This window comes from Syngnathoides biaculeatus, chromosome 14 (genome assembly GCF_019802595.1).
Source record: "Syngnathoides biaculeatus isolate LvHL_M chromosome 14, ASM1980259v1, whole genome shotgun sequence".
Taxonomy (NCBI): Eukaryota; Metazoa; Chordata; class Actinopteri; order Syngnathiformes; family Syngnathidae; genus Syngnathoides; species Syngnathoides biaculeatus.
In genome coordinates this window covers 23,622,762-23,634,843 of record NC_084653.1, presented here as the reverse complement: position 1 = coordinate 23,634,843, position 12,082 = coordinate 23,622,762, and the positions used below count along the sequence as shown (strand labels likewise).

At 45.3% G+C, this 12,082-nt stretch overlaps 1 protein-coding gene across 1 annotated transcript in view; it reads left to right on the top strand.

Moving 5' to 3' along the window:
- LOC133512704 (neuroligin-4, X-linked-like) overlaps nucleotides 1–12,082 on the top strand; it is a 51,176-nt gene that overhangs the window by 25,215 nt on the left and 13,879 nt on the right. Inside the window, exons 5-7 of the mRNA XM_061842601.1 lie at nucleotides 5,379–5,564; nucleotides 5,828–6,278; nucleotides 6,685–6,898. Coding sequence (XP_061698585.1) covers nucleotides 5,379–5,564; nucleotides 5,828–6,278; nucleotides 6,685–6,898 — 851 coding nt within the window. The remainder of the gene's footprint in view (nucleotides 1–5,378; nucleotides 5,565–5,827; nucleotides 6,279–6,684; nucleotides 6,899–12,082) is intronic.

The following is a 12,082-nucleotide window of genomic DNA, read 5'->3' as shown; positions in this document are numbered from 1 at the left end:
TTGCCTCTGTGGCCTTTGGAGAGGAGCAACAGCGGCGTAACCGCCAATGTTGCTATTTTCGCTCCGCTTATGACATTGGACGCTCGCTAAATGAGAATTAACACGATGAGGGAAGCTCATTTCGTGTGCGTGTGATGCGGTGGAAAAGATTTGACGACAGGAAAAATGAGCTTGGCATGCATACCTGCAAACGTGGTGTACGTGTTTGATGAAACGTTTCGAACTCCTCGCAAAATGTGTTGAATTAAATTGAATGAATGTGATTAATTGGGGTATTAAATCTATTCTAAATGTATTCAATCTTGAAAACATTTGCGTCCAGTTCAGGGTTTATGTCGACTTATCAACTTGGGCTCAGGTTCAACCATGACTGTAATATACTATTATATCCGTCTATTTTCTGGGACACTTATCCTCATAAGGGTCGTGGGGCGTGCTGGAGCCTTTCTCAGCTGTCAACGGGCAAGCGGCGGGGTACACCCTGAGCTGGTCACCAGCCATTTGCAGGGCACATAGGCACTCACAATCACACCTAGGGCCAATTTAGTGTCTTGCATGTTTTTGGGATGTGGGAGATAAACCGGAGTGCCCGGAGAAAACCCACGCGGGCACGGGGAAAACATGCAAAGTCCACACAGGCGGGTCTGGGATTGAACCCTGGTCCTCGGAACTGTGAGGCCAACGCTTTAACTAATTGCTCCACCGTGGCGCTATCGTCAAAGCTAATCTAATACATCCATCCACCCATTTTCTCTGCCACTTATCCTCACGAGGGTCGCGGGGAGTGCTGGAGCCTATCCCAGCTGTCAACGGGCAGGAGGCGGGTTACACCCTGAACTGGTTGCCGGCCAATCGCGGGGCACATGGAGACAAACAGCCGCACTCACAATCACACCTTGGGGCAATTTTGAGTGTCCAATAAATGTTGCATGTTTTTGGGATGTGGGAGGAGACCGGAGTGCCCGGAGAAAACCCACGCAGGCACGGGGAGAACACGCTAACTCCACACAAGTGGGGCCGGGATTTGAACCCGGGTCCTCTGAACCAAGAAGCCAGCGCTTTAACCAATAGCACCGTGCACGCGTGTACTGTAATACTATAAAATTCCTAATGCAGACCACAGGATAAGTAGCATGGTTTTTATTACAGTACGACAAAATGTATAATCTGATTGCATTAATAATTAAACCACTACTTGAAGTTCGCTTTCACAAACAAAATATATATTTTTTTCAACGGTATCACTATAAATCTTTTTATATTCCGCTACACCAATTGTTTTCTAAATGGGTAAACGCTTGATCCCCGTCGTTATTATTATTATTATTATTATTTTAATCTTAAATGTGTAGTGCACAAAGCCTCCATTAAGCAAATATGTAATCCTGGCATTCTTGATATAAAAAAAAAACAGCAAAACCCAAAGGAATGAAAACAAAAATACAAAAAGAAAAGAAAATACTCGCACTGAGGGTATTATCATGTATTTACAGTGTGTACAGTATTTTTGTGAGTACCTTCTTTCTTTTCCAAAAGCGAAGCGAAATCACACCTTTACTTACATTAATAATTATGACATAATTTCTGCCCACTGCTCGTAAAGTTAACGTGCTGACACTGCACGTCTTGTCATTAGTGATACATAATCCTTTTTCTCACGAAGTGGTATTAAAAGTGTATTAAAAAAAAGCATGCGAGTAGCATCCATGTGCCCTTTCTCTTAAATAATTAAAAAGCATATTTTAAATTCTCGCTTTGAGCGCAGCTCCACGCGCAAATCATTTCGATAATTTCCTCCAGCGCGGGAAGCAAACGCGCCGCGAAGATTTACGAGCCCGAAGCGCGTGCACGATTCTTGCGGAATGAAAAAATTCAGGAAGAAAAATGGATAAATAAACAAAAATGAAAGCGACAATGGACATTAAAATTATTATGATTCGTTATGAAGTCACCCGTCTTTCTCGTGCAGCGTTTCCCAGCCTGTGTTGAGTCAATGCGCATAACAAAGAACAAACAAAAATGTCACAAATGGTAGACCGCATATAATATTGTGAAATTATGTTACTGTAATCTGAATTGATTCTGCGATGAGTGTGAAATCAAAACTCCTCCGTTGTTCCCATTGCACCTCGCGAGAGAGCCTTCCGTTCTTCCGGCCGCCGCGATTCATCACCGCCAGACGGAGACGACGGAGATCAATTCTTTGGGGCTAATAAATTAATCATTTCTGCACCGGTGAAGTGAAATTGGATCATTTTGCGAGGCGCGGGCGTTAATGCGCGCTCGCGACTCACCGGTCTCGTAAATCTGCTTCCGATTGGCGGTGGGATTTTTGTCGAAGTGGGAGTTCCGACTTCTTTTCCACTCTTGTGGATGAGCGCTTGAGACATTTTTTTTTTTTTGTCCAGCCAAATTCACGCCTATATTTGCCTTGAGGATGCTCGTGGAAAAGTACGGAGAAGGTCAGAAGGAGCTAAATTCTATCTTATTACTTCACTTATCGTCACTTATTAATTTATTAACTTATTACAACACTTGTTAATTGTATCTTAATCTTTGTAGACCTAGAGAAAGCCTATGACTGCGTACCAAGACAGGAACTGTGGTACTGCATGCGCATGTCTGGTGTGGCGGAGAAATATGTTGGAATAGTACAGGACATGAATGATGGCAGCAGAACAGTGGTGAGATGTGGCGTAGGTGTGTGTATGTGGGACTGCATCAGGGATCCGCCCTGAGCCCCTTCCTGTTTGCGGTAGTAATGGAAAGGCTGACAGACGAGGTTAGACTGGAATCCCCTTGGACTATGATATTCACAGATGATATTGCGATCTGCGGTGAAAGCAGGGAGCAGGTGGAGGAACAGTTAGAAAGATGGAGGTAAGAACTGGAAAGGAGAGGAATGAAGATTAGCCGAAGTAAAGTTTATAAGACCGTGGTGAGGCCGGCCGGCTAAGATGTACGGATTAGAGACGGTGGCACTGAAGAAACAACAGGAAGCAGAACTGGAGGTGGCAGAATGGACGTTGTGAGGGAGGACATGAGGACTGTTGGGTGTTACACCAGATCGGCTTAGATGGAAAAAAACGACACGCTGTGGCGACCTCTAACGGTACAAGCCGAAAGAAAACAAAGAAGAAGAAGAAGTGCTGGGGACCCCTCAAGTACGTAATTTTTTCCAGATTGTCAAATTCCCCACAAGTTGATTCATTCGCCGAAAGAATGGTAATTAAGGACATTCCAAGCAGGTCTTCGCACCACCTGGTGCCCGTCAGACGTTTTTAACAAATGACACAAATCTGCTACTAGTTCACGGACGCGGCGACAACACCCCCAACAACAACAACAAACAAAACGTGTTGATTAAGTTCCTAAAATGGGTTAGATTTTAATGACCACTCAGAGCTACCAAAATAGTCACGTGTTTGTGTTTTAATCACCTCCATCTTCTGTGTTTTCGCCGCCCCCATTAAGACCACCTTCATCATCTTCCTCATCATCATCCATCATCACGGGCGGCGGTGTCTTCACACCCGTCCTTCGTCGTACTAGTTGGACACGCGAGGCGAGCCGGCGGACTTAAGATCACGCGGTAGATTTTTCTCTTTTCCCCGCTTAATCGTATTGGGCTTGGAACTCGAGCACGTCTTGAAGAGTCTTGGTAAATTCCGGCGCTGACCTAGATCTTACCGTGAACACGTACGGAATATTCAAAGCGACCTAAAATGGGAAGCGGGCTTTAATTGGCCATTAATATGCTTCTTGTTTGAGAGGATTACTGGTGGGGTTTTTAAAATGAATGAGTTCTTCCATTTTGGCTTTGGTTCCGCTCACGTTCCGCCCAGCGAGCGTCTGCGCTCGATGACGCATATTTTGCGCTCTTAAAAGAGGACTTGCGTTAAGGACTGAAGCTAGCTTGCGGCTGGGTTTGGGGTTCAGGGTTAAAAAATGGCGGTTTCAAAACAGGGTTCGGGTTTCAAGCATTGGGCAGGCTTTGAAATTTGGACTACAAATCAGGGTGTGGGTTTCTGATTTGGTTGATTTTGGTTCCGGCACGGTTTATCAGCTGGAAAGAGTTAGTCTCACAGTTCTGAAGTCCGGGGTTCAATCCCGGACCCGCCTGTGAGGAGTTTGCATGTTCTCCCCGTGCCTGCGTGGGTTTTCTCCAGGTGGGCACTCCGGTTTCCTTCCACATCCCAAAAAACATACAACATTAATTGGACACTCTAAATTGCCCCTAGGTGTGATCTTGAGTGCGGCTGTTTGTCTCCATGTGGCCTGCGATTGGCTGGCAACCAGTTCAGGGTGTAACCCGCCTCCTGCCCGTTGACAGCTGGGATAGGCTCCAAGCACGACCCGGGACCCTTGTGAGGATAGGCGGCGAAGAAAATGGATCGATGAAATTTGGATTACAAATCAGGGCTCAGGTTTCTGATTTGGTTCATTTTGGTTCCATGTTAGGGTTTTGAATTCGGGTTTTGTAGCAAAAGGTTTCATGTTAAGGTTTATAATTGGGTTCTTAAGACAGGGTTAGAGTTTAAGATTCGGGCCAAGGTTAAGGTTTTAAGACAGGATTAGGGTTTCCGGCCCGGGGTAAATTTGTAGGTTCGGGTTGGCAATCAGGGTGTCAAGCCAGAGTTAGGGTTTGAAGTTATGGTTTGGGTTTCAAGATAGTTTAAAATGAGGGTTTCAAACTAGGGGAAAGAATTTCAGTTTTGCATCAGGGATTTGAGGGAAGGTTATGGTTTTTGAAATTAGGGTTTCAAACCTGGGTCAGAGCTTCTAATCGTGATTAATGATTAAACCTTCACGTTTGGGTATGGGTGTCAAATTGGGGTTTTAAACCAGGACATGACTTTAAAATTGGGCTTTCAAGAAAGGGTAAGTGATTCAAATCAAGGTTTTCAAAGTCGAGCTTCAGGACTGGGTTTGATTTTCATGTTATGATACATAGTTAAGGTTGAAGGACAGAATATGGTTCCAAATTAAGGTTAAAAGACACGTCGGTGTGTAGTGTCTGTATAGGGTTTAAAATGTTTTTCTTTAAAGGCAGAATAAGGGTTTTAAAATTTTCAGGCCCAGCTCGAGGTTTCAAATTCTGATTTGAAGCTTAGGCTAGGGGTCCAAAGTAGTGGTTTACTGTATCATCGGGGTTTTGAACTCGGGTATGTTTCCAAACCATTTTTTTTTCGTGTGTGTGTCCAGCCAAGGTTAGCGTTTCTAATCGGGATTTTCAAAAGTGGTTGGAGTTCTGAGGCAGGGTTTACATTCCAGGGAGCTCCACACCTCCGGCATGTGTACATTGGCTGTATCGATTATTTAGAACCATTACACGCATTCGGGACTCCAGTGTGTTAACGCAATGTGCGGGTCTGCAGGATTTCTGAGTACCGGGGACCAGGCCGCCAAAGGGAACTACGGCTTGCTGGACCAGATCCAAGCTCTGCGCTGGGTCAAGGAAAACGTCGCGGCGTTTGGAGGGGATCCAAACAGGGTGACCGTGTTCGGGTCTGGGGCCGGGGCTTCCTGCGTCAGTCTACTGACTTTGTCTCACTACTCCGAGGGTGAGTAAGGAACAAAAGCTGCCGTCGGTATTTTGTATTTACCCAGCGAAGCCGAAAATATTTCAACCTGTTCCTTGTACATGGGCGTTTTGGAATTTGGGTTTAAAGAGTTGGGTGATTAGGGTCTTGCATCAGGATTTCAAGACTGTGTTAGGGTTTTAGGAGAGTCTACTTCCCCCACTTTGACTGGAAACTCCGACTACGGTCACAAATACGCATTCTCCTCAAAAGTTGATTCTAATTCGTGTTCACGTCTGCCTCAGATTTGTTCCACAGGGCCATCATCCAGAGCGGCAGCGCTTTAGCCAGCTGGGCCGTCAACTACCAGCCCAGCAAGTACGCCCGACAGCTGGGGGAGCGAGTGGGCTGCGGTATCGACGACAGCGCCCAGCTGGTGGCCTGCCTCCAGGGCCGGAGCTACCGAGAGCTGGTGGAGCAGCACGTCACGCCGGCCAAGTACCACACGGCTTTCGCCCCGGTGATCGACGGGGACGTGATCCCGGATGATCCGCAGATCCTGATGGAGCAGGGGGAGTTCCTCAACTATGACGTGATGCTGGGGGTGAATCAGGGCGAGGGGGTGAAGTTCGTGGAGGGCATCGTTGACTCAGAGGACGGCGTCACGGCCGAGGACTTTGACTTTGCCGTGTCGGACTTTGTGGACAGTCTTTATGGATACCCCGAAGGCCGCGACACGCTCAGAGAGAGCATAAGGTGAACGTGTACATTTTTCTCAAGAGGTAGTGCCACAACATAGATAGAGTACAGTAAAACGCTTCCTGATGCAGCAGCGTTTGCTATTTTCTACGCATCGACCTGTTTTCTTCGCTTCGCACAGGGGGGAAAGGAAACAGCGTGGTACGACATTAACAGGAGTTTTCATGGACTATTTTGAGCAATAGTTTGTTGCAATCACGTTGCCAGGCAACTGTGGGAAAAATGATTTTCTATTGATTGATTGATCTACGATTCCTTCCATTTCCTACGATCTGAAACGGAAACAAGTCACCATATTGAAAAAAAAAATCCATGTTGTCACGTAGTTACGGGTTAAGTGGACCGGCGATGGACTCGCCAGATCGTCTTAACCCGGCACCCCTTCCGTGTTTCTAATCCAAAGGTTCATGTACACGGACTGGGCCGACCGCGACAACGCGGAGATCCGACGGAAGACCCTGGTGGCGTTGTTCACAGACCACCAGTGGGTGGCTCCGGCCATCGCCACCGCGGACCTCCACGCTCAGTACGGCTCGCCCACCTACTTCTACTCCTTCTACCACCACTGCCAGAGCGAGGCCACGCCCCCTTGGGCCGACTCCGCGCACGGCGATGAGGTAATCCGACGCCGTTGAGCTGTGTGTTCACGTGAACTGTTTTTTTTTTTTTTTTTTACGAAGCCATGCAGACACAACACAGGGGGCATGTTTAAATTCTTCGTTTCCTTTCGGCTTGTCCTATTAGGGGTCGCCACGGCGTGTCATCTTTTTCCATCTTAGCCTATCTCCTGCATCTTCCTCTCTAACACCCACTGTCCTCATGTCCTCCCTCACCACATCCATAAACCTTTTCTTTGGTCTTCCTCTCGCTCTCTTCCCTGGTAGCTCCATCCTTACCATCCTCCTACCAATTTCCTCAGTCTCTCGCCTCTGGACATGTCCAAACCATCGAAGTCTGCTCTTGTCTCCAAAACATCCAACTTTGCTCTCCCTCTAATGAGCTCATTTCTAAACCTATCCAACCTCGAGAACCTCAACATCTTCATTTCTGCCACCTCCAGTTCTGCTTCTTGTCGTCTCTTCAGTGCCAAGGTCTCTAATCCGTACATCACGGCCGGCCTCATCACTGTTTTATAAACTTTGCCCTTCATCCTAGCGGTGACTCTTCTGTCACATAACACACCAGACACCTTCCGCCAGCTGTTCCACCCCGCTACGACCCGTTTCTTCCCTTCATTACCGCACTCACCGTTGTTCTGGGCATGTTTTAACCGTGGCCACAAAATATTGAAAATGTGCACAAAATACTAATTTGTGGCCACAAAATAGCCGTGGCTTCATATTAGACAGTTAGCAAAAGGACCGCACCGTGTGGAACAACATGTGGAAAACCAGGTGTCAAGCTACACAACGGTAATACGAGCGCACCGTGTCTAGAAATGGTACGGAACAAGCGGAAAAGCAGGGCTCAAGCTACACAACGGTAATACGGTGGAATTTTTATGCAAGGTCTGGGGATGAGCTACAAAGATATTCAGTAAAACCTGCCCTCGCAAAAAAATCCTTCAATGCACGAAAATCTTGTGGACACGATTATGACTGAGCAGCTGCTTTGTGGACAAAAGATTATGATTCGGATATTCTGTGGCTAGCGTTGTTCATCCGTTTGTGGTGTGGCGCACCGATTGAAGTCGTAGACGGCTACATTAGCGTCACAGGCTACATTGGTTAGCTTCCATATGCTAAGTATATTATGATATTTGTACTATATTTATTTTTGTACTTGCTTGAAAGTAAAAAATCTAGATGTGTGAGGTAAATCAGCAACTTTTATTACCACTTCCCGTTAGTCAAAGTGTTGAAACAGACTACTATTGATTTTAATTGCTGGTTATTTTCTGCTTATTACCTGTGTTGAAATTTGAAAACCTTGTCTGTAGAATTAAAAAAAAACGTTTTATGATGGCAACAGTTTGGACTCCAAATCATTTTCTATAGATCTTGTTTTGATCCGGGTGGTGGGTGAGATGAAGTATTGAAGGAATGAACGCTGATCTTTTTATATGAGAGACAGGCACACCGACCGCTACGCTGTATTTGCTACTTACGATTCCGAGAAAATACATCTTGATATGTACTGCATGTATCTTGACGATGATGGATCCGTAAATGATTGCACAAGCGTAATGGGCAGCAGCACTATGAGCGAGGAAAAGTCCACAAAATTAAAGTCCAACTAACTCCTGATCAGAACGTAAGATACACACATTTTTAATATTCCACAATTTCAAATGCACCACATCAAAATTACGTTTCCACCATCCTCCTTGAAGATTTTTTCTGGAGGACAAATCAATGCAAATGTCTCCTGCCGAGTGTTAGTACGCTAGTTAAAAAGGCAAAATGTTAGCAGCTAATGGAGACGGACTGCGGCAAGCACGCCCCCCACCTTCCCCCGCCCGCCCCAACACCGCATCCCTGAAAGTGCGCCGATAAGGCTCGACCTCACGCACATACAGTAGCTTTCTCTTCGTCGGCCCCATAAAAAAACCCAGCGCTTTGTTTCGCCGCCCTTTTACGACTCAATTAAACGGGCCGCGCTTCGCGGGGCGGACATGCTAATGTTAGCATAGCCGCAGCTAACGGGGTCCGGCGTGGCTGACTGCTCCTCGTGCTCGATCAACATAAATCCCGCAGCAGAGGAGAGGCGCGGCCGCTCACGGTCGCCTCCGGCAATAATCACGCTCGTGGAAAACGTTATATATTACGGCGATAATAAAAGTGGCAAACCGCAAATCTCCAGTGAGCAGTAGCACACTGTTGTCCGCGCTCAGCCCACAATGTCGAGATTGGATTTTTTATTGTAGACTGCAGACCGAGGAAGTGTAAAAGATTAACGGTTAAAGAGATTCTAAAAGATTCATAGAACTATGGGGGGGACTTTGCAAGTGCTATTTATTATACCTAACCTGCGTGAAGACTTTTCACTTAGCAGAGCTTCTAATCTTGTCTTTTGTGACACTTGTTCTATTTTTACCTGCAATCTGCATTCAAAGATGTCTTCGGAATGAAACAAATTTCGCGCCCAAATTTGCAATTACATTTGAATGATGAAAACAGCAACATACTCCAGTACACATGTACATTTTTGGATTCCTTCGTGTTTGGTTTTTTTTCGCTACACTCTTAATCGTAGATGGTAACTTACATTCACGAGGGTGTAGTTGAGCATATTTCGTGGTCGATTTGATTTGAAGTTGTTGTAGTTACAAAATCAATTCTCCCATTTGAACCAAAGTTATACAATTTGTTTGGAGTTCTATTATCTCAACATACAATGTTTGAAGCAACACTTTGACATTCTGAATTGTCACACGAGTGCGTAGCGGAGAAGTTCAGCAGTCAAAAATATAGAGCTCATCAAATCACGTCACTGGCCGGAAGTGCCGGTCAAACAAAGCATTCTTCAATGCTAAGTCAGTTGGAGACGACACGAAAATACGAAATAAATTATAGCACGACGCCCAGAGTTTTGTCCGATACCGTTAAAACTGTTAGAAGGTGATAATAAACGTCGGTACGTGGAAAAATGAGAGACAGTCGGCATAGAGGACCCATATTTAATGCCGAAGTCGATGTTTTCGCTAATAAGAAATTGGACTATGAACCCGCTTCCACTTGTCTTGGACAACTGTCGCGAGTAAGTCGTCGGGATTTACACGGAAGAGTTTGAAAGCGTAGAAAAGTCTGGATGCATACAAATACTTTGTTGCTGGATCTGTTCTCAATCAAGAAGAAATCCCACATAGTGATGGAGCCACTCAGATTTTTTTCAATATAAATACCAATATTTCAATAAAGTACCCTTGGTTTTACACAAACTCACATTCATTAACTATGATTGGGAAAAAAAAAAGACAGTGAGTCGGCTCCTCCATACATGGAGCGTGTCGCGGCCACGTTGAATTTTGGTAATCCTCTCCGTGATACTTTTTTTTTTTTTTTTTTAAATATGCATTATTCTCAAATGAGTCCAATGCGTATTTAAAAAAAGAATAAGCCGCTGGGATAAGTTTCAGCTCCCGTACGCGGAAGCGCGTTGCGGCCACACGTTAATCTCCGTAAACCTCTGTGTGGCTGGCGGTTTATTTTCTTTTTTTAAATACGCATTGGACTCATTTGAGAACAATGCATATTTAAAAAAAAAAAAAAAAAGTCGGTCGGGGAGAGGTTTATCAAAGTCTACCATCCATCACGTTTAATTGCTGAAATCCATCAATCTTTTCAGCTGCTATTCTATAGAATGATCTCTTTGAATAATATCTGTCTCATCTGTTGTAACAACCAACAGCACAACAAGTCTCGGGTATTGTGAATATTCTGCTCCGGTTCGATGTCCCCCCCCCCCCCCCCCAACACCTCGAGCAGCTCTTTTTGACCTGCAATATGGCGCCGTGAAAACCGTGAGGTCACATGCACGAGCTCTAAAACTAGAATAAAGTAGAACTACTGAACCTCCGATGACAACTTCCATGCTTGTCTCGCCTTAGTGGCTGAAACGCTGAGTTGTGTGGCGTATGATAAGTGTATTACTAAACATTCCAATGAAAACAAACGTATGTAATTGCCCATATTTTCCTGAGCAGCCAAAAAGAACCGTCTGAGTTCTGGTTTTATGTGCCCGGTCCGACTTTTCCTCCTGGCCATGATAGGTACCCTTCTGCGGTGGCATCACGTACTGTAAGAGCCAAAGAAAAACAAAACACACGTGGGAGTGGAGTTATTTTTAGACGCTCGCCGAGGTTGAAATGCAAATTGTGCATCTGTTGGCCTGTTTGACTTTAGGCGTTTGAATATTATGATTATCATTGTGATTATTACCACCAACCAACAACATCATCATCATTGTGAATAATGGATTCCTTATATATGATAACATGAATCAATAAAAATATTAATTTCACTGGGAACTCCTGTACTGTCAAATATTGCATGTTGTCAGTTAAAATTTCCTCCCTACGGAGGATGTAAACACACAAATATTCCCCGTATGGCGGCAGACGGCGTGTGTGCTTGTGCTCTGTGAATTGCGGGGCAGGGTCGCACCGGATCGCGGTCCCAAAACCGTCGGAGGCGAGCCGTCAAGCTAAAAACGAGTTTCGAGAAATGACGCCGAGACTGCGACATCGCATTTTGCCATGTGTCATTTACAGTGAAGAAAATAAGTATTTGAACACCCTGCAATATTGCAAGTTCTCCCGTTTAGAAATCGTGGAGGTGTCTGAAATTTTCATCAAAAATCACAATGTATGATTTTTTTTAATGATTTATTTGTGTGATACAGCCGCAAATAAGTATTTGAACACCCAAGAAAACCAATGTTAATATTTGGTACAGTAGCCTTTGTTTGCAATTACAGAGGTCAAACATTTCCTGTAGTTGTTCACCAGGTTTGCACACACTGCAGGAGGGATTTTGGCCCACTCCTCCACACAGATCTTCTCTAGATCAGACGGGTTTCTGGGCTGTCACTAAGAAATATGGAGTTTCAGCTCCCTTCAAAGATATTCTATTGGGTTCAGGTCTGGAGACTGGCTAGGCCACGTCAGAACCATGACATGCTTCTTACGGGGGCTCCTTGGTTTTACTGGCTGTGTGCTTCAGGTCATTGTCATGTTGAAAGACCCAGCCATGACCCATCTTCAATGCTCTGACTGGGGGAAAGCGGTTGTTCCCAAAATCTCACAATACATGGCTGCAGTCTTCCTCTCCTGAAATACAGCGCAGTCGTCCTGGCCCATG